This window comes from Amblyraja radiata, chromosome 27 (genome assembly GCF_010909765.2).
Source record: "Amblyraja radiata isolate CabotCenter1 chromosome 27, sAmbRad1.1.pri, whole genome shotgun sequence".
NCBI classification, from domain to species: Eukaryota; Metazoa; Chordata; class Chondrichthyes; order Rajiformes; family Rajidae; genus Amblyraja; species Amblyraja radiata.
In genome coordinates, this window is record NC_045982.1 from 11,331,268 (window position 1) to 11,358,364 (window position 27,097).

The 27,097-nt window shown below is 38.1% G+C and overlaps 1 protein-coding gene across 4 annotated transcripts; it reads left to right on the forward strand.

Moving 5' to 3' along the window:
* pabpc4 (poly(A) binding protein cytoplasmic 4) lies at nt 1-27,097 on the forward strand. 4 transcript variants are annotated; one of them, XM_033045117.1, is made up of 16 exons: nt 1-667; nt 2,378-2,557; nt 8,229-8,422; nt 9,797-9,912; nt 11,448-11,587; nt 12,485-12,579; nt 14,618-14,755; nt 16,234-16,329; nt 16,948-17,220; nt 18,541-18,631; nt 20,700-20,813; nt 21,241-21,380; nt 22,104-22,197; nt 22,386-22,516; nt 24,813-24,921; nt 26,534-26,620. In XM_033045117.1, the coding sequence occupies exons 3-15, from the start codon at nt 8,249-8,251 to the stop codon at nt 24,897-24,899; spliced, it is 1,689 nt and encodes a 562-aa protein (XP_032901008.1). In that variant the 5' UTR covers nt 1-667; nt 2,378-2,557; nt 8,229-8,248; the 3' UTR covers nt 24,900-24,921; nt 26,534-26,620. The 4 variants fall into 4 exon arrangements, 2 of the variants coding, with proteins under 2 accessions (XP_032901008.1, XP_032901007.1); XR_004415933.1 differs by lacking the exon at nt 2,378-2,557 and adding an exon at nt 22,936-23,047 and having other exon boundaries at nt 53-667; nt 26,534-27,097; XM_033045116.1 differs by lacking the exon at nt 2,378-2,557 and having other exon boundaries at nt 56-667; nt 26,534-27,097.

Below are 27,097 nucleotides of genomic sequence, written 5' to 3' on the forward strand. Positions count from 1 at the left end.
GAAATGACGCCGTAGCGGGCGTGGGGTATAAAAGGCGGCGCGGCCGCGGCGCTGCCTCCGTCTCCTGGCCACAGACTCTGATAAACGTGGGTGTGCAAAAGCTGGAGCAGCGCACACTCATACTCCAAAAACCGCAAAAAAATTAAAAACCAACAATTAAAAAAAAAAAAAACTGCAACTAAGTTTCAGAAGTGGATTAAATTTTTAAAAAAACAGTGAATTTATATTTAAAAGAAACGGAACCAGGCCCCAGCCACGCTCTTGAGATTTGAACCGGACAAACCTTCCGAAGTTTCTGGAAACAAGTATTCGAAACGGTTTAAAGAAAGAAACGAGACTGCGATTTTGTTGACGGCCGGAGGAGCCCAGCTTGAGTCGACCACTCTCTGTCAGACCGTCCCCCACCCCCTCAGGCCCCGGTGTGTTGTGTCACTCGCTCACACCTCCACCCTCTGAAAGTTGTCGCCTCTCAGGATGAACCAGACCGCTGCCAGCTACCCCATGGCCTCGCTCTACGTCGGCGACCTGCATCCAGATGTGACCGAGGCGATGCTATACGAGAAGTTCAGCCCGGCCGGGCCAGTGCTCTCCATCAGAGTGTGCAGGGACATGATCACCAGGAGGTCGCTGGGCTACGCCTATGTCAACTTCCAGCAGGCCGCAGACGGTGAGCGTCATGCCTTTCCTTATGTTTCAAGACCTCCGCTGATCAATAACCAAGCCCCCTTTGGTTTTCAAAAATAAAACACCTGACCGATCCCTCTTAAATAACACACAGAGGCCTTCATGAGCAGACTCATGGGTCATCGTCGCTTTGTTATTTCACCAGGCAGTTTAATAAAATGTCAACTGGGGTAGATTGCACATCGCTTCCCACCAATGTCACATTGATGAAAATCGTTCACTAAATAAGCACTCTCTCTGGCATTCAGTCTCGCACCTCACCGTTCATATCAAGGCTTTGAACAGGGGATTTCAGTACGTTTCTCTGGCTCCATATACTCCCGATTTTGTGCATTCTCTATGCGCCCGCCCACTTTTTGACATTATCTCCACTTATCTCTGCACCTACCACCACTCTTGGTGCTTCATATACGCACCCATACATTTTTGTCCCTACCCATTTCAATGTATAATCTCTGTACCCACATACGTCTTACCTCAACCAATGGACACTTTTTGGTGTGTTACCTTGACAACGGTGTAAACTCTGCACTTTCCATACACACATTTTGATTCCAATTCATTGCCTTTAGGTAGATTGACTTTGCAATGACTTATTCCCTGCCCTCTATTAGTGCAAGTACCACGCATCTGCGTCGCCTATTTTTCGTATATTGTCTGCATCCAATGTCACATTTTCCCTCCAACCCAGTCCCTTTTCAGTGTGGTGGCACTGCCTCCACTCGTCCACTCCCTTTTGGTACATTCTCCAACAGCAACCACCCTCCATGTCCCCCCCCCCCCCCCCCCCCCCCCCCGTGCATTCCCTCTACACCAACCTTGCTCCCCTTTTCTGGGATTCTATCCACATCCACCACCCATTCGGCACCATTCTCCTTTGAGGCATTCACCCACCTCTCACCCCCATTTGCTGCTAATGCAAACTCGGGGTTTAGTATAGGAAGAATTTTGTGATTGTTCAATTACTGATCCAATGATAAATTTGAGGAAAATATAGGAATCTGATCCGTTCATCAATCAGAAGTTGATCTTGAATGTCTCATGTGTAAAATTCACCTTTGGTTTAGGCTACTTACTGAATCCTAGATGCATAATCCACAACCTTTTGGGTATCCGTGTCAATTAAATGATCAAGAAGTGCTTTGATCTTCAGTCATGTATGTAGTTCATACTGTAATGTTGGTTATGGTAGTTTGTACTTTGATATTAACATAAATTCTTTCTATCTGCTTTATGGAATATGCTCAATCATTCTAATCTGGTATTGTTTATTTTGTGCACAGTAATATTGTCATGTAAATGTTTTTCTTTTTCCTGATGGGGTCATGTTTTGTGTATTTGAAACTGGTGGGGATCAACATTCACGTTAGGGAGTGGTTTCCAGCCATTTCATATTGCACTTTGACTCCTGATATCATTGAATTATTGATGAATCAGCCTATAGCCACATACAATCTATATGATACAATATTTAAAGTTTTGTGGTGGAGTTTTAAGTCCACCGAACAGATAGCAGAAAATCTTAACCAAAGTTGCAAATTTCAACACAAGTATTATTTATAACGCAAAAATGGAGTGCTTAAGATAGTGACCACTGTGGAGAAATGTGGATAACAAGATCTTTCTGATTTCATTATTGCACTTCGATTATTTGTTTAAATGTTTGTTAAAATGTTTAAAAAATCTTTTTCAGTTGTTGTTCTGTGATCCTCCTGACATCACAGCACCAGCTCTAATACAAAACAATGAAAGGTTCTGATGCTGAGCGAAACTGTGCAACTGTCGTGGGCTTAACCACAGTTCTCAGCCAATCGGAATCCTCCTTTATCTTATTCAGAAATATATGTCCAACTTCCATCAATCTACACGCATGGTAAGAAGCAACTCGAACACTTACACATTATCCATATTGAAGTATGAAGCAGTATTCTTATATGCTCAACGTTCAATCTTCAAGTATCCCTTTTTTTTCATTCTCCTTTAATGAAGACTTTTCTTGTCACTTAATTTATGCAAGGTATTTTATGATTTTTTTTGTGTCCACTTTCTGCCAAGTGACATTTAAAGGAATGCTGCTGCCATCCTGGATAGCCAGCATAATTGAGCATGCTTGGAAGCCATTAGTTCGTTATTGCTGCAACAACGTCACTTTAATGATGGGTATTATTAAAAATTATATTTCTAAATATTATACCATTGCCATACCTGTCATAGAATTTCAATTTCAATTTTCTATTACATCTATATAACACCAGCGAGAGCAGTATTTACACGCATCAGGTGCAGTGGACTCGGTGATTTATAGGAATGAGCCTTATTCTCTTTACACAATTGTGGCACATGCTTGGAATCAAAGTATATTTACTATAATCTAACAATTCACATTTAAGAGTGAAAGACACCCAGATGATGATTAAAATTTTTACTATAGTCATTTTACACAGGCTATAATTGTCAATTTTTCCAGGTCCTTGTCGTGCTTTACTGGGTATATTATTAATAGGCAAATATTGTCATTTTTCCTGCTGTTTTACAATTTTATATCATCATCTGCTTTGTTTTATTTGATATTATTAACATAAATTCATTTAGGCATGCCATGGTAAAATCAAAGTACGTTATCCATTTTATTATGATGAAGGCATTATAAATATGTTTGTACCATTGGCATTAAGATTCAGATTCAGATTCAATCTTTATTGTCATTGTGCAGTGTACAGTACAGAGACAACAAAATGCAGTTAGCATCTCACCCAGAAGAGCGAACATAGAATAATGAACAGCAGAATATATACATGTACATACATTAGTGCAGTTTTTCTGGGGGAGGGAGTGTCCGGGGGGGGTTACTGGCAACCACCAAGGTGTAGAGTTAAGTTGTGTGACATCCGCAGGGAAGAATACTTGAACATTTGTTGATACCCCAAAACGTCTACGCACAAACTAGTAAAAATAATCAGGGAGTGGAGGAATATGCAGAAAGCAACCAGGAAATGGTATAATTGCCAGAAAGCTGAAGTGATGTGCTAACACTAAATGTCAGAAAATAAATTTGTTTACAAAAGTAACTATTTCTGTGAGCTTTTTAACAATTTTTTTTAACTACAGTGCTTTAGAAAGAGATACAACGTTTCTTCCAGAAGCTGCATGCAATTTTAGCAGCACGTTGATGTCATTTTCAGAAAAGATCCTTTGTCATAGCTCTGTTCAGAATGTCATTAATAGTTGAAGGAAATATGAAATACAAGGAACTGCAGATGCTGGTTTATACAAAAAGGCAACATTTCTGGAGAACATCGATAGGTGATATTTCAGGCAGGGAAGGAATGGCTGTTTTGGTTATGGCTATTTACTATCCATCAAACACATTTTAGTCTGTTTCACAAAATAAACTGATTTTTTTTGTCATTGCATGTGTATATTTTAGGTCATTTTAAAATATATTCATAGGACATTATCATGGTAGGTATTCAATGCCCATTCCTAATAATTAACAGAAAGTATCAGTGAGCCGGGTATTTGAATTGCTGCAGCCTTTGGTAAAAGTATCCCTGCAGTGTTGTCAGGTGAAGTGTTTCAGGATTTTAAATTGGATGCGGAAAGGTGCTTTGTTGACAATTTATGCTGGCTGGTGTGTGACTTGGAAGGGAACTTGCAAATTGTGACATTTCCTGTTCTTCACTTTTGAGGCAATTTAAAACATTTCTCTTTGCAATTACTTTAATTTTAAGTGTGAACTATGTGTCAAATATGGTTGTGATAAACTTTGAATCTTTGAGGAAAAATTATTTTATCCTAGATGTTGAAATAATTGAATGGAGTTGAATCCCAGAGTGGAAGCTTCCCGGCATAGCACCATTGTGCAGTGCAGAATTTTCTGAGAACCAGAAGAAATGCCAGAACGATGAAGTAATGTGCTGAATTTAAATATCATGAGCTGATTTTTAAAAAAATAACAACTTTAATAGGCACTTTAAAAACTTAATACTTATGCAGTAATTTGGAAAATAAATGTAGTTTTGAAAATGTGAATGCAATTTTAAGGCATGTATTGCAATCACTTTCAGAAGCATATAATTTTCTAGAGTTAAATACATCAACTAAAAGCCATAATGTATTCAAATGTTCCTGATTCAAAATCAGTTACTGAAATAGTCGTCCCTCCATTGAGATTTTATTTTGGTTGAACTTTAGGAAAGGAGATAGGCTCATGCCATGTGGCTTGTGTAATGTCGATTCAGCTTATTAGCCAGCACATGCCTTTAAAAGACTACTTGCTAAAAATAGCCCGCAATGAAGTACAAAAGAAGTTATGTTGTCTATTGATGGTGCTTTTGTGAAATGTCTGTGTATCATCCTTTAATTTTGTATTGTAGCTTTCAGCGTGCATATAAAATAAAATACTGTTTAAACATATTCTTCACTAGGAGTCACAGAAAGCCTAGCAAATTACAAAACAGTTTATATTCAGTTACTGAAAAATACAAGGCTGGTAATTCCTGCAGTCTGGAAGCTGCCAGCTGAAACTAAAACTGTCAGGACATGTGTATGTGTATTTTCTTGGGGTTTAGCTTTCATTCTCATAAAATATTAGAAGGGATTGATATACTGTGATCATGCAAGAAAACATATTTACCTGCTATTATATTATTTGACTTCTTTAAAGAAGAGAAGTCTTGAATGTAAAAACTAAAAGTAGAAATTCATCCTGGTTGCTCATGCAAAATATATCATTCATAGCAGCAGCATGTTCCTGCGTCCTGCGTACATATAGTTATACGGTGTGGAAACAGGCCCTTCGGCCCAACTCGCCCTCACCGGCCAACAATGTCCCAGCTACCCTAGTCCCACTTGCCTGCGCTTGGTCCATAACTCTCCAAACCTGTCTATCCATGTACCTGTCCAACTGTTTCTTAAACGATGGGATAGTCCCAGCCTCAACTACCTCCTCTGGCAGCTTGTTCCATACACCCACCACCCTCTGTGTGAAAAAGTTACCCCTCAGATTCCTATTAAATCTTTTCCCCTTCACCTTGAACCTATGTCCTCTTGTCCTCGTTTCCCCTATTCTGGGTAAAAGGCTCAGTGCATCTACCCGATCTATTCCTCTTGGGATTTTGTATACTTTTAAGATCTCCCCTCATCCTCCTACGTTGCATGGAATAGAGACCCAGCCTACTCAACCTCTCCCTATTGCTCACACCGTCTAGTCCTGGCAACATCCTCGTAAATCTTTTCTGAACCCATTCAAGCTTGACAATATCTTTCCTATAACATGGTATCCAGAACTGAACAATATTCTAAATACGGTCTCACCAATGTCATATACAACTGCAACATGACTTCCCAACTTCTATACTCTGGCTGATGAAGGCCAAAGTACCAAAAGCCTTTTTGACCACCTTATCTACCTGCGACTCGACCTGGAATCATGCACTTGGTGACCATTTAAAGGCCAATTGTGTTTCTGGATTATAATGCATGACTGCTATTTTTTTCCGTTTATCTTGGGTTAAGTGAAGCAAAAATTCTTGGTCTAATCACATTAAGTGTATAAATGGAACAAAATGCCGGAATACAATTGTATTTGCTCTTTTTCTCTCTTCCCCCCCCCCCCCCCCCCCCCCCCCTCTCTCACATCAATGTAACGGAACGTACATGGGAGCTTTATACATTATTAAGCTGATGAGCCAAACTTGATCTGGAAACCATAAATCTGTGCTGGGTTAGCAGGAAATTAACTACATTGGAGATGAATTTCATCTGCTTAGCTTGCTCCTGTTCATTGATATTGAAACTTCCGTAATGTATTTTGCTTTTTGGTCTTAAATGGCACTTTAGTAATGTCTCATGTTTTAAATTTCCTTGAATTGTTGAACTATTCAAACTGCCACATCAACCCACAAATTCTACCACTCACCTACACACTAGGGGTGATTTTACAGAGGTCAATTAGTGTACTAGACCACACATCTTTGGAATGTGGAGGAAACGTATGTGGTCAATGGGAAAACATGAAAACTTCACAGACAACATGCAAGATCAGATTAAACCTGGGTTTCTGGTGCTGTGAGGTAGTGGCTTAACTAGCTTCACTGCCATGCTTAACAATATGTGCAAATATTCATTTTGCTGTCTTTCACAGACCTTGGGGATTTTATTTAAAAATAGAACTGGCCATGTCTGAAATAGGTGAATCAAAAGGTGAATGTTAGTAATGGAGATGCATTTCATCTGCTTAGTTTGCTCTTGTTCATTGTAGTTAATTGATTTTGAAACTTATCTGTAATGTATTTTGCTTTTCGGTCTTAAACGGCACTTTAGTTACTGTAGGTCTCATGTTTTAAATTTCCTTGCATTGTTGAACAAATCAAACTGCCATATCAACCCACAGATTACTATTAACTCATTTTTTTGAAACATAATGATGTGGACTGGTTGTGAAATTTTATTTCACAGTTGTAAGTAGTTCAATTGTATGTACACCAAGTGGTTTGAAATTTCCTCTTCCCATATTGAACTTTAGGTGTGATATAATATATGGAAGAGGAATGTTAGAAGAGGTTATAGCCATGAAACTTAACTAATTTTATTCTGCATTTAAATAATGTTTTATATCCATTTTCTTAGATTTTATGTGGCATTTTATGACAAAGACAGAAGATATGTCTATGTTATAGGATAAGAACAGTATTGTTCACCACCATTCAGTTATTGTCTAAACAGCATTCCATATCTGCTCCAGGTACTCGTATGCTTTCAAAAATAAGAGCTAATTACTGGGAAATCAAAAATTAAATTCATTGAATTATTATGGCATTAAGCAAGGCTCTTCTGCATATCAAATCTGCTCTGCGTTTGTCAAGCAATCCTGTACCATAACCAGATAAAATTTCGCACTATCGTATTTTGTAATGTGTTAATAGTCTGCCAGTTGATTATGTTAATACTACTAATTTTCTGAAGTGAACTTCAGTATGAATCCATCAGGCAACTTAGTGCCAGATCCATGCAACATCTTTTTAGTAAAGACCAAGAACAAGAATTACTCATCTTGTTTTGTCGCTTGAACAGTGAGTTTGTTGATATTGTCAAAGCTTCTGGGAAGGAAACTTTCTTTCACTATTCAAACAATATTTTAGCTTCTCAGTTGAATCAGGCAACTGAATCAGCCTACCACACCCAGAGAACATTGCTGAACTACTATCTACCTCTTTTGTGACCCACAGATCCTTGATCAGACTTTGCTGGCTTTACCTTGCACTAAACATTATTTCCTTATCATGTATCTATACACTGTAAATGGATCGATTGTAATTATTTATTCTGCTGACTGGTTAGCATGCAACAAAAGTTTTTCACTGTACCTCTTACACGTGACAATAAACTAAACTGAACTGTGTTTGCTGGTCAGAATCATACACCACCAAGAGAAATTAGTTGTTATTAAAGGAGCAGAACATCATCTTATTATCTATTTTGTTAGTGAGCCTGTTAACTTGAGCTTTGGTTGGAAAACTATTGAAGTGTTCTTCCTATTGTAGCTGAGCGTGCCTTGGATACCATGAACTTTGATGTCATCAAGGGAAGACCAATCCGCATCATGTGGTCACAGCGTGACCCATCGCTAAGAAAGTCGGGAGTTGGTAATGTATTCATCAAAAATCTGGACAAGTCCATTGACAACAAGGCTCTGTATGACACTTTCTCTGCATTTGGAAACATCTTGTCGTGTAAGGTGAGTCTGCAAGCATTCTAGAGTAAAATCTAATCCTGGATCTATTGGTATCCTATCCATCTCTGATGTATTGATTTCCTTGTAGCTTTGAATGTTTTGGAGGTTGAGAACATTCTTAGAAAGCCACACCAGGAGACTTCTGGCACTGTAAAAGTTAAATAACAGTAATATAAAAACATTAGGTTAGAGAAACACCTATTATGTCTGTAGCCAGATTTGTTAAAGAAATAGAAGCAGTTATACAAAATACAAAAAAAGTGGTAGAAAAAGAGGGAGCCAGGGAATCATGAAATGCAACGTTATTTTTTATCAATTTGTGCCTCCACTATTACCTTCATCAGAAATTAGCATCTTGCAGCTTATCTCCCAATGAATTTTCATGACGTTGACATTTCTACATGATTGCCCATTAAACAGAGCTTGTGTAGTAAAGACTAGCATTTATATGTATTGTGCCATGGGGTTGAGTCCGACTAGGTCTAGAGATTTGAACTAGTATTGTGTTCTACAGTTGCACTTTAATCACCTACTGTTTATCGTGGTGTACTCGATTGATTCTGAAATGGTTTGACATGCAAATTGCTTATCATCACTGCTATTTTTCTTTTTGGGAATGCGGGTATTGCTGGTAAGATCAGCGTTTATTGTTCATTTTTAACTGCCCTTGAGAAGGTGACAGTGAGCCACTTTGAATCGCCATTGTCCTGGTGAACGTGCACCTGCTGTGCTGTTGGATAAAGGATTCTGGAATTTAGATCCTGTGACAATGTCAGAGTATGCAAGTTGGAAGGAGCCTTATTTTGATGATGTTGTCATGCACCTGCCTTTGACAACCTTTGTTACTGAGACCTGTCAGCTTTCTTGTGTGTCTTTTACCGTGGCACTAAATTGGAGTTTTGGCCAACATTTATCCCTTACTCAAACCACAAAAAGCATATGAATTGAGTATTATCATATTATGACAATAGACAATAGGTGCAGGAGCAGGCCATTTGGCCCTTCGAGCCAGCACCGCCATTCAATATTGCTGTTTCATTTTTGCTGCTTTGTTAACTGAATTCCCATTTGCCTTATGGTCCTTATTTGCGCTTCACGTAACCTTGGCCAATCATTTTGTTAAGACTTAATCTTGCGATTATGTCTGATTTAAAATTACCATGTGCCTCAAGATATCCTGTCTCATTGTTACTTGAAATATACCAAGTACAATTTACTGGAGGCAAATTCAAACATTTGGTAATGTGTCCCAATGCTTTTCCAACTTGCCTGTGTTTTTGTAGACATGCCTGCAGTAGTTAGTTCATTCCAAAAGCACATGAATGAATATAGTAAACTCAGAGACTGCCCACAAACTTTGGTATTGCATCTTTTCAGGTGGTTTGTGATGAAAATGGCTCCAAAGGATATGCTTTTGTGCACTTTGAAACTCAGGATGCTGCTGATAGAGCAATTGAGAAAATGAATGGCATGTTGCTAAATGACAGGAAAGTGTGAGTATTCTGAATCTGTAGGTATTTAAATCATGTTTTAATCTATTTGCAAGTTGATAGCTTATTTTAAAATTACTTATTTTACATATCCACAGAAGTAAAATTAACAAAAATAATTGTAGTGTTTTGCATTGTGCTATTTTGACATTTTAATGTCTTCATTTGGGCCATTTGACGTTTTTTTTGTTGCCCTTTTGTCCTTTCATTTTTCCCTATTTTAATTTTTTTAATTTCATTCTTATACTTTGCATTTTTACCATTTTAAAATAGCACTGTCCTTTTGCTTTAAGTCTAATGGATCTTACTACATTTTTTAAACTGGAAGTAGTTTAAAAGCCAGCGCAATTTTTTTTCCTAATCATAGCATGAAAATGGAAATAAATGTCAATTAGTGAGATTTTCAGCCTTCTTTTGGCTGTCAAACTCCTAACAAGATTTCTGGTCCATTATACTTTGGAAAATCATAATAGTTGTTCAACAATACATATTCAACCTTTAATTCTAAGCACTTTTATTTTTATTTTTTTAAAACATTAAAAAGTATTACTTAGTTGCAATGCTTGGACCAGATTTTCTTTAAACACATTTTGAAATATATTTTTATGTATTGGAATTGTGCTGGAAATAAACGCTTCTTTAAAGGAATAATTAATTAACAAAGATCTGAAAATTCAGTGCAGGATAGCTGCATTACAAATGAAGCTTTGTTTTTTGAATGATGCCGTATTTTGTGTTAAAATTGAACATTTCTTACTTTAGAATGCTACAGAGAGATCAACGAGAGTGGTATGGCCTTACAGAAGTAACTAGAAAGTAGTGTTATGTAGCATGTTTCTTTTTTATGGGACTTAGCAGTGGTTTTCATTAGTAATTGGAAGTTGTAAGATTTTATAACGATGTTTTTTTACTCAGGAATATAGGAACTTGGGGAACCCTTTGCTTGCTCCACCTTTCAGTAAGATTACAGCTTACATTCTACCTCAAATTGGCTTTCCCAGAGCTTCTTCATTTTTTCTGATTCTCTTAATATCTAAAACATTTTCCACATGGCTTCAGTATATTCAAAAGCAGCACTTGTCAAACCGTGACCTCTAATCCCCAGGAGGGACAAGGGCAACAGTCTTATGCAAGCAATATCACTTGTGTGCTTCCACCATATTGCACACCATCCTGACCTAGAAATGTATAGCTCTTCTTTCATCATTGCCGGGTCTAAATCCTGAAACCACCTATGCAGCAGTTTTGAGGGAGTACTGGAATGGCTGCAGCAGTTTAGGAGGGCTTATTTTTCATCTTTTCTGACCTGTTTCTGATTCATGATACTGTTATTGCTTGGTATCAAACTTCATAGATTACTTGAGGAAGGATATAAAAAATGTTAGATCATGAAGAAAGAAGAAAGAGATATTAAAATGTTGCAAACAAAATATCCATAATTATTTTCAAGAAGAAAAAGGTGCCATATTCATTTTCAATGGATCATGGGACATATGACCTTTGAACTTCACTAAATATTGCTCAACTGTTTAATTTAGATTTGTTGGTCGTTTTAAATCTCGTAAGGAGAGAGAGGCTGAACTTGGAGCAAAGGCAAAAGAGTTCACCAATGTTTACATAAAGAACTTTGGAGATGATATGGATGATGAACGACTCAAAGAAATGTTTGATAAATTTGGTGAGTGGAATCTGATGCAAATGTGCTGGAGTATACTTGTCTGATCCATGAGAAGGATGACTTTATCAACAATATTTATATTTTAAAATGGTTCCTGGATTGAGAAGTGAAATATATTTGCATTTCAGCACAAAACATTATTCTCTTCATTCTTCTCTTGATACTCTTACTTTTCATTTCTTTACTGGAATAAGAATTGAAGGATTTCAGTATCATTGAAGCAGTCTTTAATAATTTTAATCTAAGTTTAATACATTTACATTGTAGTTTTCCAATTTACTTTGATCACACAATAACAAGTGAATTGCACAATCCTATATTTGCCACCAAAGTAATAATTAATTTTGTGTATTTACAATAGAGTTTGACCATTTTTTAGATATTTGGAGAGTCAAAATATATGGGGTTAGTGCAGGAAAATAGTTCTGAAGGAAACAGGTCAGCAATGGTGCTTAGTGAATGGAAAAGGAACTACAAGGTGTTGTATAGTCTACTCAAAATAACATGAAAAATATCTACATACATGAGTGGTTCTATGCATTCTCATCAATTGCCTTTTGCTGAACAGGATAGGACTCATTTAAATTTGGCATTCACAAGGTAACCCTGGGATGAAAACAGATTACATTTTCTTTAGCTGATCATTTCAAACTGCTTGTTTGAGAGTCTCAAAAGATTTGAGTATCCCATAAAAGGAAGAGCTAGTGTACTTCCACAGCAACAAAATAAATATTTGCTGCAAAATAGATTAGAGCACAGAGAGGCTGCAGCAGCATAAATATCTTCTTAGCCCTTACTAAAGACCTTGTTAGGGAATGCTATTTCTATTTGACACCTATTTTTTTAATATCTGCAAATGTTCAACTATCCTTTCTCTGTTTCTCTTTGCCCTCTTAGGCAAAACTCTCAGTGTTAAAGTCATGACAGATCCAAATGGAAAATGCAAGGGCTTTGGCTTTGTTAGCTATGAAAAACATGAAGATGCCTTCAAGGTGTGTATTGTGGTTCATAGAAACGTTATACTTTTTGATCCAATGGACACAAACTTTTTTTTTGATATACACTTAATATATAGTTATTTAGGCACAGTATTTAAGCACAGACATTGGATCACCCCAAATTCTAAAAATGTAATTAAAACATTTAAGTAGATTTATTTTATTTTAGATATTTATGAGCTGTGTTTAGTGATGAACTAAAAATCAGATTTTGGAATATAATGAACTTCCATTTATGAAAACTGCCAACACTTTTACTCTAATAGGCGATCCTTGTAATAATGAAAATAGACAGCTGAAATCAAATAGGGCAATCCAATCTTTGTATATATTTGTACATTAAACTTCACGCATAATTTAATGCTGGATGTAAGGGTTTGGGGGAGTGGGGTGAAATGAAGTTGATTGAATATTGGACCAGTTTCAGAGTTTAAATTAATTTCCAATGGAATCCTATTCAAAATTATCTGATATGAACATTCAGAATGGTAATACTATGGTGCAGAAACAACCCCAACCATCTGGTGTTTTTTTTAATATTGCCACATCATGATTTTCTTTTCTTAGCTTCAATTTAGTATTTTTCTTCTGGAAATCTGTAACACTTTTCTGCAAAAATCTTACTTTTGCTGACCACTGTTCTGCCTGACACAATGTCCTGCTTTAAATGATGATGGGTAAAACAGGAGACCGTGTATGGTCACATTAAGCAAAATATTATTCAGTCCAGGTGAGGAAAGCCTAAGCTCAATCTGCACTGTTCTCCGTAATTAAGTAGTCAGGCAATACTCCAACACAAAATAATTGCAAATATTTAAAATGTGAAATAAAGAGAATGTAGAGAGAATTAATGATTAAAGTTGATGACCTTTTGTCATCTGTTAGAGCGAAAACAAGATTCAAATGCAAAGAAAACAGGGAGTAAAAAATAGTCTAATGGAACGGAAAGCAGGAGCAATTAAAGAATAACAGAATTTTTGTAGCATAGAAGGATGCTATTTGGCCCATTGTGTCCAAACCAGCTGTATGTTAGAGCAATGAGGCTAGGCCCTCTCTCAAATTCTTTCCTTTTGGATATTCATTCAGCTCCCTTTTCAACTCTACTATTGAAACTTTTTGCATTACAACCTCTCACAGTGTGCATTCAGTCTGCAACTCATTTTTTGAGGGAAAGAAAACTCAGTTTTAATTCTTATGTTAATTGCATTTGTTCTATGTTCCTTACTTCTTGATCTCTTTGGCAATATGAAGTTTCTCTCTATACCAATAACAATTTAAAATACTTCTATCAGATGTACATGCAAATTCCTTTCCAAGGAGAACAAGTCTGATTTCTCCAGTCTATCGACATAACAAAAGGTGCTCATTCTTGAAATCTATTTAATACATTTCTACTGCACTTCTCCAAAGCCTTCACACCTCTTAAAGTGTTGATGCCCAGAACTGCAATGTTCCAGTTATAGCCAAATCACTGTTTATAAATGTTCATTATAGCACTCATTTTATACTCTATTCCTCTGGGTCACAGAGAAATACAGCACGGATACAGAGCCTTCCGTCTACTGAATGACTCATGACTTCACTTTTGCAAATCTTACAACTACGATGCTTGAATTATAGTCCTTTCAAGGTAGTATTACAGCTGACATACCAAAGCAGAGTGATTACTATGAGAATAAGGAATAAGGAAGTAGATGACAATAAATCCCCATTTCCATCTGGAATTACGGAAAAAATTCCATGGATTGCTTTATGAATAGGTTTTGAACTTAGATTTTTAAAATTTTCTTCCATACACAGAATGTGATTGCTTAGACTAAATGAGGCATTTTCTTAGAATAATATTTTATTGTAGATTGAAAGATTTTAGATGATCTAAATCCTGCTTTGCCTCAAGTAGGTTGATCTGCCATTTTGTTGTATTTTGCCATTTGAATAATCTTGGTTAATGTACAATAGATAAATATCAAGTGTTATAACTTATGTTTATATTATCTTCAATATGGTGGCGTACTTATGTATTTGCATTTAGGCTGTGGAAGAAATGAATGGGAAGGAACTAAATGGAAAAATGCTCTTTGTTGGTCGTGCCCAAAAAAAGGTGGAACGGCAGGCTGAACTGAAAAGAAAGTTTGAACAGTTAAAACAGGAACGGATCAGTAGATATCAGGTGTGTAAAGAAGCTGCTTTGTTGTGTCCTGAGAATGTCTATAAACTATGGGCTCTTGCGTAACTCCTTGACATATAACTTAATGTAAAGTTCTGTGAACCATTACGCAAGTCAGATTTTACTTAAGTCCGAAACACCTACTCTGTGTCTGTTTAATTAAATTCCTTTCATTCCTTAATCGGATGGGTACATTTTCACTGTCATAGCATTACCAATAAACTTGTAGCAGACTTATAGCAGACTAATACAAATGTGTTCTAAAGAATATGCAAGTTTAAGAAATATATCCATTTAATTTTAAAAGCTTATAACAATAATATTTGATTATTTCTTCCTTGGAAATATGTGGCTCATAATTTATTGCATAATCAAAACAGCAACGTTAATTTATATAGCAACCATTTATTTGTAGAGCATTTTTGAGCTGGAAGCTTTTTACAATCATGTCATGTCTGTCGGCAGCGTGTCCGTCTTTTTTCAACTTTTTTAATTTTTTTAGTATGTTTAAAAGTCTGTTTTTAATGTTTCTTTGTGTGTTATGTGTGGGGGGGGGGTGAGGGGGAAACCGTTTCGGCCGCCTCTTCCATGGAGAGGCGACTTTTTTCAGGTCGCCTCCCCCGTGGCCTAACAGCATAGATCGGCGCCGACTTTCCCGGAGACGCGCCCGGAGCTTCAGCGGCGGGCGCAGCGTGGACTCTCGGCGCGGAGCGGGCGAGCCCTCGCTGGGGCTCGCTGGAGGGGAGCGCTCCGTTTCGTTGGCCCGCGGCAGCCAGCAGTCTGAAGCCGCGGTCTGCAGAACTCCAGCTGGTGCGGCGTCTACAGCCCGGGATCCCTCGTGGAGGACCCGGGGGGAAGAAGAAGCTTCCACTGCCGGCCCGCGGCCGTCTTCTACCGCGGGCGTGGTATGGACTTAGCATCTCCCCTGGAGGGGAGCTTCGACCGCCGGCCCTGCAGACTGCGGTGCTTCCAGCTACGGCACGGCAGGTACTTTAAAACTTTGACCGCTGGCCTGCGGCCTACACCAGCCTGAAGCCGCGGTCACTGGTTGGGAAGAGCCGATCCTGGACTCACCTTGACTTTGACTTTGTCCCTTACCATCTGGACGCCCGCAGCAACGGCTGTGGAGGGTGGTGGTCCCGACCACGGGGGAAAATGGAGGAGGACTGGCCAAGCTCTGTGCCTTCCACCACAGTGATGAATGCTGTGGTGGATGTTTGTGTACATTTTTTATTGTGGTTGTGTTCTTTATTATTGTACCGCTGCTGGCAACCCAAATACCACCGACCTTGGTTGTGTGGCAATTAAATTATTTCAATTCAATTCAATTCAATTGGATTAATTTGGAATTATGCAACACTTATATAAGTGCATTTGTTAATCAATTGTATTCCAGTTGCTGAGGTCAGATTTGAGAACATGAATTTGTGCAATACCGCGAGGATTACTGACAATTATTAAATTATTTAAAATCTGTTTAGGGTGTGAATCTATACATCAAGAACCTAGATGACACCATTGATGATGAAAAACTGAGAAAAGAGTTTGCTCCATTTGGTTCAATCACCAGTGCCAAGGTATGTTTATAAACAAGGTTCTATAAGAAACAAAATTGAAAAGAACGATTGCCTTCCTTGTTACTCATCATTGTTTTTTTAAGAAAGCATATTATCCATGAATTTATGGTAGTCTATATACTTTAAGGAGCTATTCCCATTAGTTTTTACATGGATTCAGATCATCCATTAAGTTGCTTGACGGGGTTGGGGCAGAATTGAAGATTCTTCTAGCTGGGATGTCCAGAAAAGGGAGTCGCACACTCACAGATAAGATGAGGCTTCTTCACTGAGAGGGGGATGAATCTTTGGAATCCAAGAGGGCTATGAAAGCTCAGTCGTTGAGTACGTTCAAGAAAGAGATGGATTAGTTTTTAGGGATTAGGGAAAATGGGGGATATGGGATTAGTGCAGGTAATTGGGCCTGTGGTAAAAGATCAACGTGGATATTGAAGGCTTGAGAGGCCAAATTACCTACTCTTGCTATTTCAACAGGTGGATTGCTGAGATACAAATTTAGGTCAGGACTTTCCACTTATTTGGTACCATAGCCAAGCTTAATATTGACAAACTGTCGCACATTTTAATTGCTAGCATTAAATATTCATTTTACATTTGTGATATTTTGCTGCTTTAAAGGTAATGCTGGAGGATGGTCGAAGCAAAGGTTTTGGCTTTGTTTGCTTCTCCTCTCCTGAGGAAGCGACGAAAGCTGTAACAGAAATGAATGGGCGTATTGTTGGTTCCAAGCCATTATATGTAGCCCTTGCTCAAAGGAAAGAGGAACGCAAGGCTCATTTAACTAATCAGTATATGCAACGAATTGCAGGGATGCGTGCCATGCCAGCCAATACAATCATCAACCAATTTCAGCCAGCTGCTGGAGGCTATTTTATGCCAGCTGTGCCTCAGGTGAGACCTTGATAATTTTTCACCCCAGGTCAGGCAGCTATAAAGAAGACTGAGAAATCAAAAGGAAATTACAGATTCTTACTGATTTAGGGGCAGTCTGTATATTCCTTTCAGTTGTGGATTGGATATCTGAAGTTCTACTCAAAGCAAATAAGAAAAAAATGGGAAAGGTTATCAAGTCATTTTACTGTTCATTGTCAGTCTAAATACACAACCCTCAACCCTCTTATGTCCACTTGGACAGAAGGCTTTGACACAAGATTCTGGGAAAGTGGGTTAGTACATATTTTCCCAGTTGAAACTTAAGCTTCATGAGTATTGTGCTTGTTTCTTTTTTAATTATAAATCCATCGATTTATAGTTTACTGGTTAGATGATATTTTATGGGTTAGTTCTTCTTGAGTTTTGCCACTGATTCTGTTTACAATTGCTGGTATTCATCTGTTGAAATAGAGTAGATTATAGATTTCTGTGTGTATGCCATGAGTGTTCTCCAGATCCTAAAATATAGTTTCTTGTTAAATTGTCCTATGTCTAGCCGTCGTTATCCGATTCGTCTATGTATTCTGTTAAAGAGTAAGAAGAGGTGGTGATTCCACAATGTTTAATTCTAGTCACACATCCTCAGATAACTATCACAACCTTGAAATGACAGGAAGAATGTAGCTGAACACAAGATGTAGGAAGAAAAACATAATTGACTGTCCTTCACAAGTGCAGCTGATATCACCTCCTGGAAGTCCTTGATAAGTGTGTCTTAGTCCCACACGTGACATGAAAGCATATGGTTAAAATGTATACAAATCTTGGTTCAGATGCCTCTGCACTGATTAAAGAAAAAAGATGCAAGTCGGGGTGGATTCCATGCTTGGTTCATCTTAACTAGCTCAACAAAACTTAAGTTCAACTGTCACCATTCAATCCTGCCATTGGTCTGTCTGATTTGAGGTCAATCTTTGCCTATTAATTGAGTGTTATGTTTTGTGTATTCAATGGCTGTTTTCCAATAAAGGAGACAACTGTTCCTATGCCTCTTGATATTCTACAGTATAATCCTGTTAAAATCCCACATCATGTGGATTGTAGCTGATCACAAAGATACCTTCACCATCTTCTCAAGATCCAATAAGAATGGGCAATAATTCCTTGCTTTATCACATTGTGTTGTTTAATAAAAATATAGGATATTGTACTAAAATAAAACAAAGTCCTATTAAAAGCTTGAAATAGTCTAACAGAGAAATTCCTTTGATTTAATTTAGATGTTGTGAAAGGAATATTTTTACAAAAAGGATAAAATAGGTTCTGGTTTTCTTCTAGGTACAAAACAGAGCTGCCTATTATGCACCAAATCAGATGGCCCAGATGAGACCCAGTACCCGTTGGCAACAGCAGCAAACCAGACCCCAAGGTAGGTTTAATGATTATGTACAAACTTGCTTGAAATTTAAGAGGTGTATGGTTTATGTAAAAATCATTGAATGTTTACAAATCTATAAAATTATAAACTGATGTTTCTTTTTGAAGAAATATCCCTTCTATCAAGTAGTATTTGAAAGAACAATGGGAGACAAATGTTTGAAAATTTAACAAGAGGAATCAGGAAGGGTAATGCCTTTGATATAATGTACATAGTATTTTGCAAGGCTTTTAGCTAGGTTTTATTACGAAGGTTGGTCAAAAAATCCCAAAATGCCAATTAAATTTAAGAAACAGTGGCAAAGGGTTGACTGGTATTTTTGTGACTGAAAAGCTAACAGGGGATGCCATAATAAGCCTAAATGGAGGAGGAGTGATCTAAAAGTATGTAAATAATACAAATTTGAGTCTGAAGAAGGATCTTGACCCGAAACGTTGCCTTTTTCCTTCGCTCCATAAATGCTGCCTCATCCTCTGAGTTTCTCCAGCATTTTTGTCTACCTTAAATAATACACTTAGGATATGTAGTTAAAAATAATGAAAATATGCTTTGAATTCTGGAAAGTAAAGACAGCTAATCAGTTGTGAAAGTGGCAAATGAAACTCTTATCTAGACATGTTTCAGATGATGAGTTTGGAGAGGTACACAAAGGCTACGGAATGCTCAGTAAACAGAAGGATCTTGAGAAATATGGAGGAATGAGAAACCTTAAAGTGTATGTCTATGGATTTTTTAAGGATTGCAGAAATGGTAGTTCAAAAGGCAGATAAGATGCCTACTCTTATTAGACAGGGTAAAAAATATAAGAGCAGGGAAGTCATCCTGGAACTATATACATCATTAGACCACAGACTGAGGACTACAGACAGTTCTGGCCACCATTTTACAGAAAAGGTGGTGCAGTGGAGAGGACGCAGGAGTTTGGAAGATATTGTCACGGCTGAAATTGTTGATGCTAGTAAATATTTTATGGGTTATAAAAAATATATACCCTGATAATGTTTAGGAAAATATCCACTTGAACAATTGATTAGATTGGTTGTTGAATGGTAATTTGGTTTTGGAAAGGCAACAGATTGTGAATAGAATATAAACTGAAGTAAATATTAGAACTGCAAGGTGGAAATACATTTTTAAGTTGAGAACTTTTTACTTCATTTTGCCAATTTAGTGGAAAACTTATGGTTCCTAACAACAGTCTGTAATATTGTTGCATGTTCATGTAGGTTTTTGACTTGCAAATCTGGAGATGTGAATTGTGCACAAGTACGATGACAGCTAGTATAAGTCACAAGTATAAATGTATCCTGGTAGAATTCCTCAGGTTTTAGGGTATTAAATGATTCATTAAATATCCATTCAACAACCAAGATTCAACATTATAAACTATTTAATATCTAGTCTGTGAATGTATTCACTAATGACCAAAGGCTCTGCTCTAAGATCTTTGCTAATGACAGTCATACAGTGCCACTAATAGTGTAGGTCACCCACTGTACAAAGTGAAATGGCTGGCAAAGAGTGATGGACATCATGGCTAAAAGCAAGTCTTGAATATGCTTTTTAATGCAGTAGTGTGATAGAGAAGTGAGAGGCAGTTGCAGAGAGTAGGGCCAGAAGAGATGCATTGGAACTTGTAGCTTAAGAACTAATTTGTCTTCAGTTGTCTTCAGTCTTAGTGATGGGTAGAATATATATATTGAAGCTTAGCTCAAGGCCAAACACGTGCAGATCTGGTATCCGTTTCTATTTCCATCCCCAATTTAATCTGCTGCTTTTATAATTCATCCTTTTGCCCAATGTGAGGAAAATAATAACACGGGTAGTTTGCAATAAACTTCTGAATGAGCAAGTGAAGATCTTGTCTTTTGCTTTGGCTATAAATGAAGTCATTTAATTTCCTACCTTAACATTTTATGAAAGAGCATGAGTAGCTTTGTGTAAGTTCTAATCTTCCAAATTTGTGCATGCTCCAGATGGTGCTTCAGAAGCCTAAAGTGAGTATGATTCTTGTACAGTTAGTTTGATTGTTTTCAATGTCAGTCTTTTACTTCAACAGGGTTCCAAGCCGTGCCAAATGCCCTTCGTCAGGGAGGTCCTAGGCCTCTTCGTCACCTAGCCCCAACAGGAAATGCTCAGGGTTCTCGAGGTGTTCCTAATGCACAACGAATGGGTGAGAGTTTATGGAATTACAAAAACATCTATAATCTTCATGCAGCTTCCAATGTGTGAAATAGTTTTACAATGCAGTACAATAGTGCATATGTAACTGAACTACTAATTCAAGTACTGACCAAATGAAGTAAAATTCCTAACATTCTCTTGTTAATTGTGGATCTTAAATTCAGTTAATTCCTGATGTAAATCTGTAATCAATAAAGATGACCATAAAATTACCAGATTATCTGTCAAACCTTCTTATTGGAGTCTGGTGTTGTGCTAAATGTAGTAATTTCATATTAATTGTTGGAATCAGGTTTGTCTATGGTTTCTCATTAGAAAGAATTGCTTAAATTTAGAAGGTGAAATTAGTCATTCACGAAACTTGCTGATTTTTTTTAGTTCAAGTTTATGGAAACTTCATGGCTTTGTTATTTCAGGATTATCTACAGCTCAGAATCTGGCGCATCGCCCTGGGATTGCTGGCCCAACACCACGGGGTGTTCCACCGTATAAATATGCCTCCACAGTCCGGAACCCACAGCAATCAGTCGTGCAAACTCAAATGGGCGTACAGCAGGTATGAGAAGTTCATAATGTATCCATTCAAATATTGACAATATTCTTGCATATGGCGTGCACAGCCTAAAGTTGTAGATCAAGGGTAGACATCCAGGCCAGGACAGCATCAGTTACTGGGTGGATGGCTTTGATGCCCCGCAGGTAATAGCCTCAGCGGGCAGTCATTTACGATGTGTGGGATGGTCTGGTCTGGATGTCCGCAGTCACAAGCAGGGGTGACTGTCATCCCCTACTTATGTTCTTGCATGGAAGGTGTGGATTCTATTCTGGGTTAGCCATTGCTTGCGATGGAGGTCAAAACCCAGTGGTTTCACTGTGAGGTCTGTGATGACCTCTCCGTTGTTGGTGTTGGCATCTTTCCAGGCTCTGCGCCGCTCAGTCTTGGAGTCAAAGTCTTTCAGGGATTTAACGGAAGACCAATCAAAATCAATATATATATATAGCCAGTATTGCAAGTACCTTTTCTACCTGAGCTGCTACCGTTAGTGATCTATAAATATATGCTCTCCAAGCCCCTTTTTTTCCTCAGTATCAAACTATTTAATGTGTAGTTCCTTTCCCAATACAGTACCTGCAGATTGAATTTCACCTATTACTTTGTGTCCACTTGATCAGTCCATTGATACATTCCTGTAATCTACATCCTTCCTCCTCACTATCAACCGTTGCCATCCTTATGGAAAATAGACATTTTAGCTAACAATTATTCGTCTTTCTTAAGGCCTCTCAGTCTGCAGTGCTCGTACAAGGACAGGAACCACTGATTGCCTCCATGCTAGCAGCAGCTCCTCCTCAGGAACAGAAACAGATGCTAGGTAAATAAATGCTGAAAAACCTCTCCCAATAAAAAATTTTTAAAGTACTCTTTTGAATTTCCAAATATTGTCCTATTTTAAATGGTATACGTAGAACCAGATGTGTAATATTTTAAAAGTAACACTTCTCATACACTGTTCCCTCCATTGTGAATGATCAAAAACCCCTTCCTGTTGTTTTCTTGCAGGTGAACGTTTCTTCCCGTTGATCCAGAGTATGCACCCTTCCCTAGCTGGAAAAATCACTGGAATGCTTCTTGAGATAGACAATTCTGAGTTGCTACATATGTTGGAATCTCCAGAATCACTCCGGTCAAAGGTATGCTGAGTCAGCCCATTCATGTAATCATCATCGACTGACAGCTGTGCATTGAAAAATACAGGCGATCCCTGCATTACGAAGGGATTGCATTCTTAGAAAACCATTCACATCGTGATTTTGCATAATGCAATATCCTACTTCCTGTTGAATCCCATAAGTGGAGATGTGATCCAATAGGATGTTTTTTCTCTCAACGGCAATGATAGTACTGCAGCTGCTGGTTCATGGTGGGGGGGCCACATAACTAGCAGCTGCATTTGTAGAGACCAGGGACTGCCGATGCTGTAGCAAGTCCCACAGTTTTTCTCCAGCATCTTACCTTTGTAAAAATATCACATTTTTACATCCAGTGAAAACTCCTTTACGTGGTTGTTTAGTTTTACAACTTGCACTAAAACTTGCTGGCCCTGTTTCAGACATCTTGAGGGTAAATAATATGGAAAACGCTTGAAAAGAAAACTGCTAGACAGCAAAATGAAACTACTGCATTTAAAAAAAGCAGCATTATCTGCGCATGCGTCAAGAAATGTGAGTTGAACAAAGTAAATATAGACAAAATTTGTTGTTTCTTTCACATTTTATGTATCACATTTTTGTTAATATTTTTTCTCATGAATTCCATAAGAGCAAATATTATAGATAGATAGATAGATAGATCCTTTATTGTCATTCAGACCTTTCGGTCTGAACGAAATTATTCCCTATCTCTGATTTTTAGGTAGTGATTTGTGAATTCCATAAGTAACCCGAATGGCCGTAAGCGGTGATCGCCTGTATGTGATGTTGTGGGTGTTGGCTGGGGGTGGGTGGTCATGGCAGCAGGGAAAACCTTTCTGAGCTTTACGTACGTTGTCTCTTTCATTAGCTTGAGGCACTCACATAATATTGTCATTAACATAGAGGCCTGGAAGGTAGGCCTTAGAAGAATGCAAATGTGATTCCATGCCAAAGTTTACATTCCAGTTGGGATTGACCTGGAGGTATTTGGGGAATCAAGTCTGAAAATTGGCAGCCAACTGAATGCATAACTGTATTAACTGGTTTAACTTTTGATCACTTGACTACTTAATAAACTAAACTACTTAAATTACATCCAGTGGTTCAACAAAAAAAAATCTGACTGTATCAATTATAATTGCTCTGGAAGGTTAGATCGCATGGGATCCAAGGAGAGATAGCTGAAAGGATAGAAAATTGACTTCAAGGAAGGAAGCAAAGGGTGGTGGTGGAAGCTTACTTCTCGGACTGGAGGCCTGTGACTAGTAATGTGCCTCAAGTAATGTGTGCTGGGCCCATTATTATCTTTCATCTATATCAATGATTTGGATGAGAGCATACATGGCAAGATTAGCAAGTTTGTAGATGATACAAAAGTGGGTGTTTTTGACGATAGTGAAGATGGTTGTGAAAAAATGCAGCTGGATATTGATTGATTGGACACATGGGCTGAGGAATGATTAATGGATTTTAATGCAGAGAATTGTGTGGTGTTGCATTTTGGGATGTCTAACAAAGGCAGGACCTACACAGTGAATGGTGGGGCTCTGGGGAGTATTATGGAGCAGAGGAATGGAGGAGTGCAGATGCATGGTTCCTTGAAAGTGGAGTCGCAGGTAGATAGGGTGGTCAAAAAGGCTTTTGGCACATTGGCCTTCATCAGTCAAAATTATTGAGTATAGATTGGGAGGTCATGTTGCAGTTGTATAAGGTGTTGGTGAGGCCACAGTTAGAGTATTGTGTTCAGTTCTGGGCACCATGTTATAGGAAAGATGACATCAAGCATGAGTGGGTAGAGAGTAGATTCACGAGGATGTTTCCAGGACTAGAGGGGCTGAGCTATAGGGAGAGGTTGAGTAGACTGGGATTCCTTGGAGCACACGAGGATGAGGTGTATAAAATTATGAGAAGAATAGATCAGTTAGTTGCGCAGTCTCTTGCCCAAAGTTGATGAATTGAGGACAAGGGGGCACAGGTTTATTGCGAAAAGATTTAATAGGAATCTGAGGGGTAACATTTTCACACAAAGGGTGGTGGTAATGTGGAACAAGCTGCCAGAGGAGGTAATTGAGGCAGGGACTATTGCAACGTTTAAGAAATAGTTAGACAGGTACATGGATAAGACAGCTTTGGAGGGATATGGGCCAAACGCAGGCAGGTGGGACTAGTGTAGCTGACACATGGTGGCAGGTGTGGACAAGTTTCCCCCTGTATCACTCTATGACTCTAATAAAAATGTTATTGAAACCAATGCAGCACTCAGTACTTTGGTTTTGGTTCATGTTGGTACCTGCAGGTTGAAGAAGCTGTGGCCGTGCTGCAAGCTCACCAGGCCAAGAAAGAGGCTGCCCAGAAGGCAGCTGCGGTTGTAGCTACGGCCTGAAACAGGAATTAGATTTGCAACGGTGAGAATTTATATCATTGATTTATTTCGAATTCATTGGCTTCAATTGTGAAAAACCAGTTTGGTCAACTAAATTGATTTGGTGAAAATTGAATGACCAAGTGCATCGGAAATGTACTTTCAAATGATACTCTGTTGGGTTCAATTGATAACATTTATCATATCTATACCAGCATAATTCATCCTTTCTCACTAATGGTGGGGGAGAAGAAGTCTGAAGAAGTCTCGACCCAATACGTCACCTGTTCCTTCGCTCCATAGATGCCGCCTTACCCGCTGAGTTTCTCCAGCATTTTCGTCTACCTTTGATTTTTCCAGCATCTGCAGTTCTTTCTTAAACAATGGTGGGGGAGAGATTTTTTTTGTCCAATGTTCATTGGTGTAAGGTAGTGCTTTCCATTTTTTCACAAAGGTAGAGTACTAGTTGGGTGCTGAAGGTTGACAGAGCTTACTGAGACTGCGTAAAGGAAGCTATCGCCTGTGAGCCCTTTGGTTATATTTTTATTCTTATTTTCCCATAAGGACCCATGGACAGGAATAAGGTTTGTGTTACATTGTTATTCAAATTGAATTGTCATACAAAGCGAGAAGCAAGATTAATTTATTTTGATTTGGGGAAATTGGCTTTCATTGCTGATCTCATGTTTGACCTCGTAGCTAGTGAAAGGTCACTGAAAATTTAACATGGGTTCTGGAAAGGAACATCATGTTTCATGAAATAATGGAGTAATTTTCAAGCTTGGTAGGTGAAAGCAGCCTGGGTGACATATTTGTGGATTTTCAAGAAACTTTTGACAAGAGATGCTTCTTTGATGACTAGTTACTGACAAAGGATCAGAGTTAAGGGCCTGTCCCACTTGGGTGACCTAATCTGCGAGTTCTGGCGAGTTTGCCCTCGAGTCATACTCGCAGCATGGTCGACACGAGGTCGTAGGAGGTCTTTGTAACTCTCCTTCATGCTCGAGTAGTCCCCGTGTACTCGTGGCCTCAGCTAGGTCGCGGCGTATTTTTCAACATGTTGAAAAATGCCCGCGAGTAAAAATAGGTCGTCAAGGAAAAAATCGATACTATTTTTACTCGTAGGTTTAGTCGTAGTAGGTCGGCATATTAGTCGTAGGTAATCGAGGGTAGTTGAAGGTAGTCGTAGATAGTCTTCATCATAGTCGAAGGAGGTCATCTTCACTCTCCACTATTCTGTGTCTAATTTTCCTGAAGTTAGTCGTAGCTAGTCTTCAACATGGTCGAAGGAGGTCTTCAATATGACATTTTTTCAAACTCTCCTAAACTTATCTAAACTTGCCAATTATGTCACCCAAGTGGGACAGCCCCTTTAGGATCACCACAAATTATACTTGTCCTTGTGATAGAATTGTCCACAATTTCACAGATGTTAGGTTTTATGTCAGTGTTAGGATCTTAGATGAGATTTTATTTAAATAAGAGACAAATGGTCAAATAGTTGCACACCTAACTGATTATTTTATTTATATAGGTAATGGAATATGCATTTAGTTATGACTGAAATGAATTATAAGTGTACCATTCAGGATTCCAAACTAAAAAGTTGTACCTGAATTTCAAAATGTTTAAGGTATTTTTTCTTTTCTTTGCAGATTGCCAAGAACCGACGACTCCACACATTTGATTCAGATATATTCAGGCGTGCATCGTGCTTAGCTTTGAGGGGGAAAATAAACAAACAAAAAAGCAAAATTTCAAATAACCAGTTTCTGAAAGATTTTAATGTACTTTAAGTATTGAAAAGAAATATATTTTGATAGATCAAACTATAACATTACAAAGCAGAGCATCACTCTGCTTTGTTTTGAGCATGGATATCTGTGGCCAGGATAGATTTATTCATGAAACCAAATACAGTGATGCTGAACATGTGAAAACAACAGAAAATGATGGAAATATTTAGCAGGTTATGCAGCATCTGTGGAGAAAGAAATAGTTAGAGTTTTGGGTCGATGCCCTATAATTTGAAATTATTTATTTTTTATTTTCAAAAGGATACGAAAGGTTGTAGGTATGATAATGGAGCTAGATTTTAACTTTGCAGTTAGGGTTTATGATTTGGGTGTGTTTTCATTTCTAAAACTGAAGTTTGCCCAAATCTGGAAGTGTTTCTGATTGGGGAAAGAACAAAATAAAAATAATTTGTCTAAAATGTA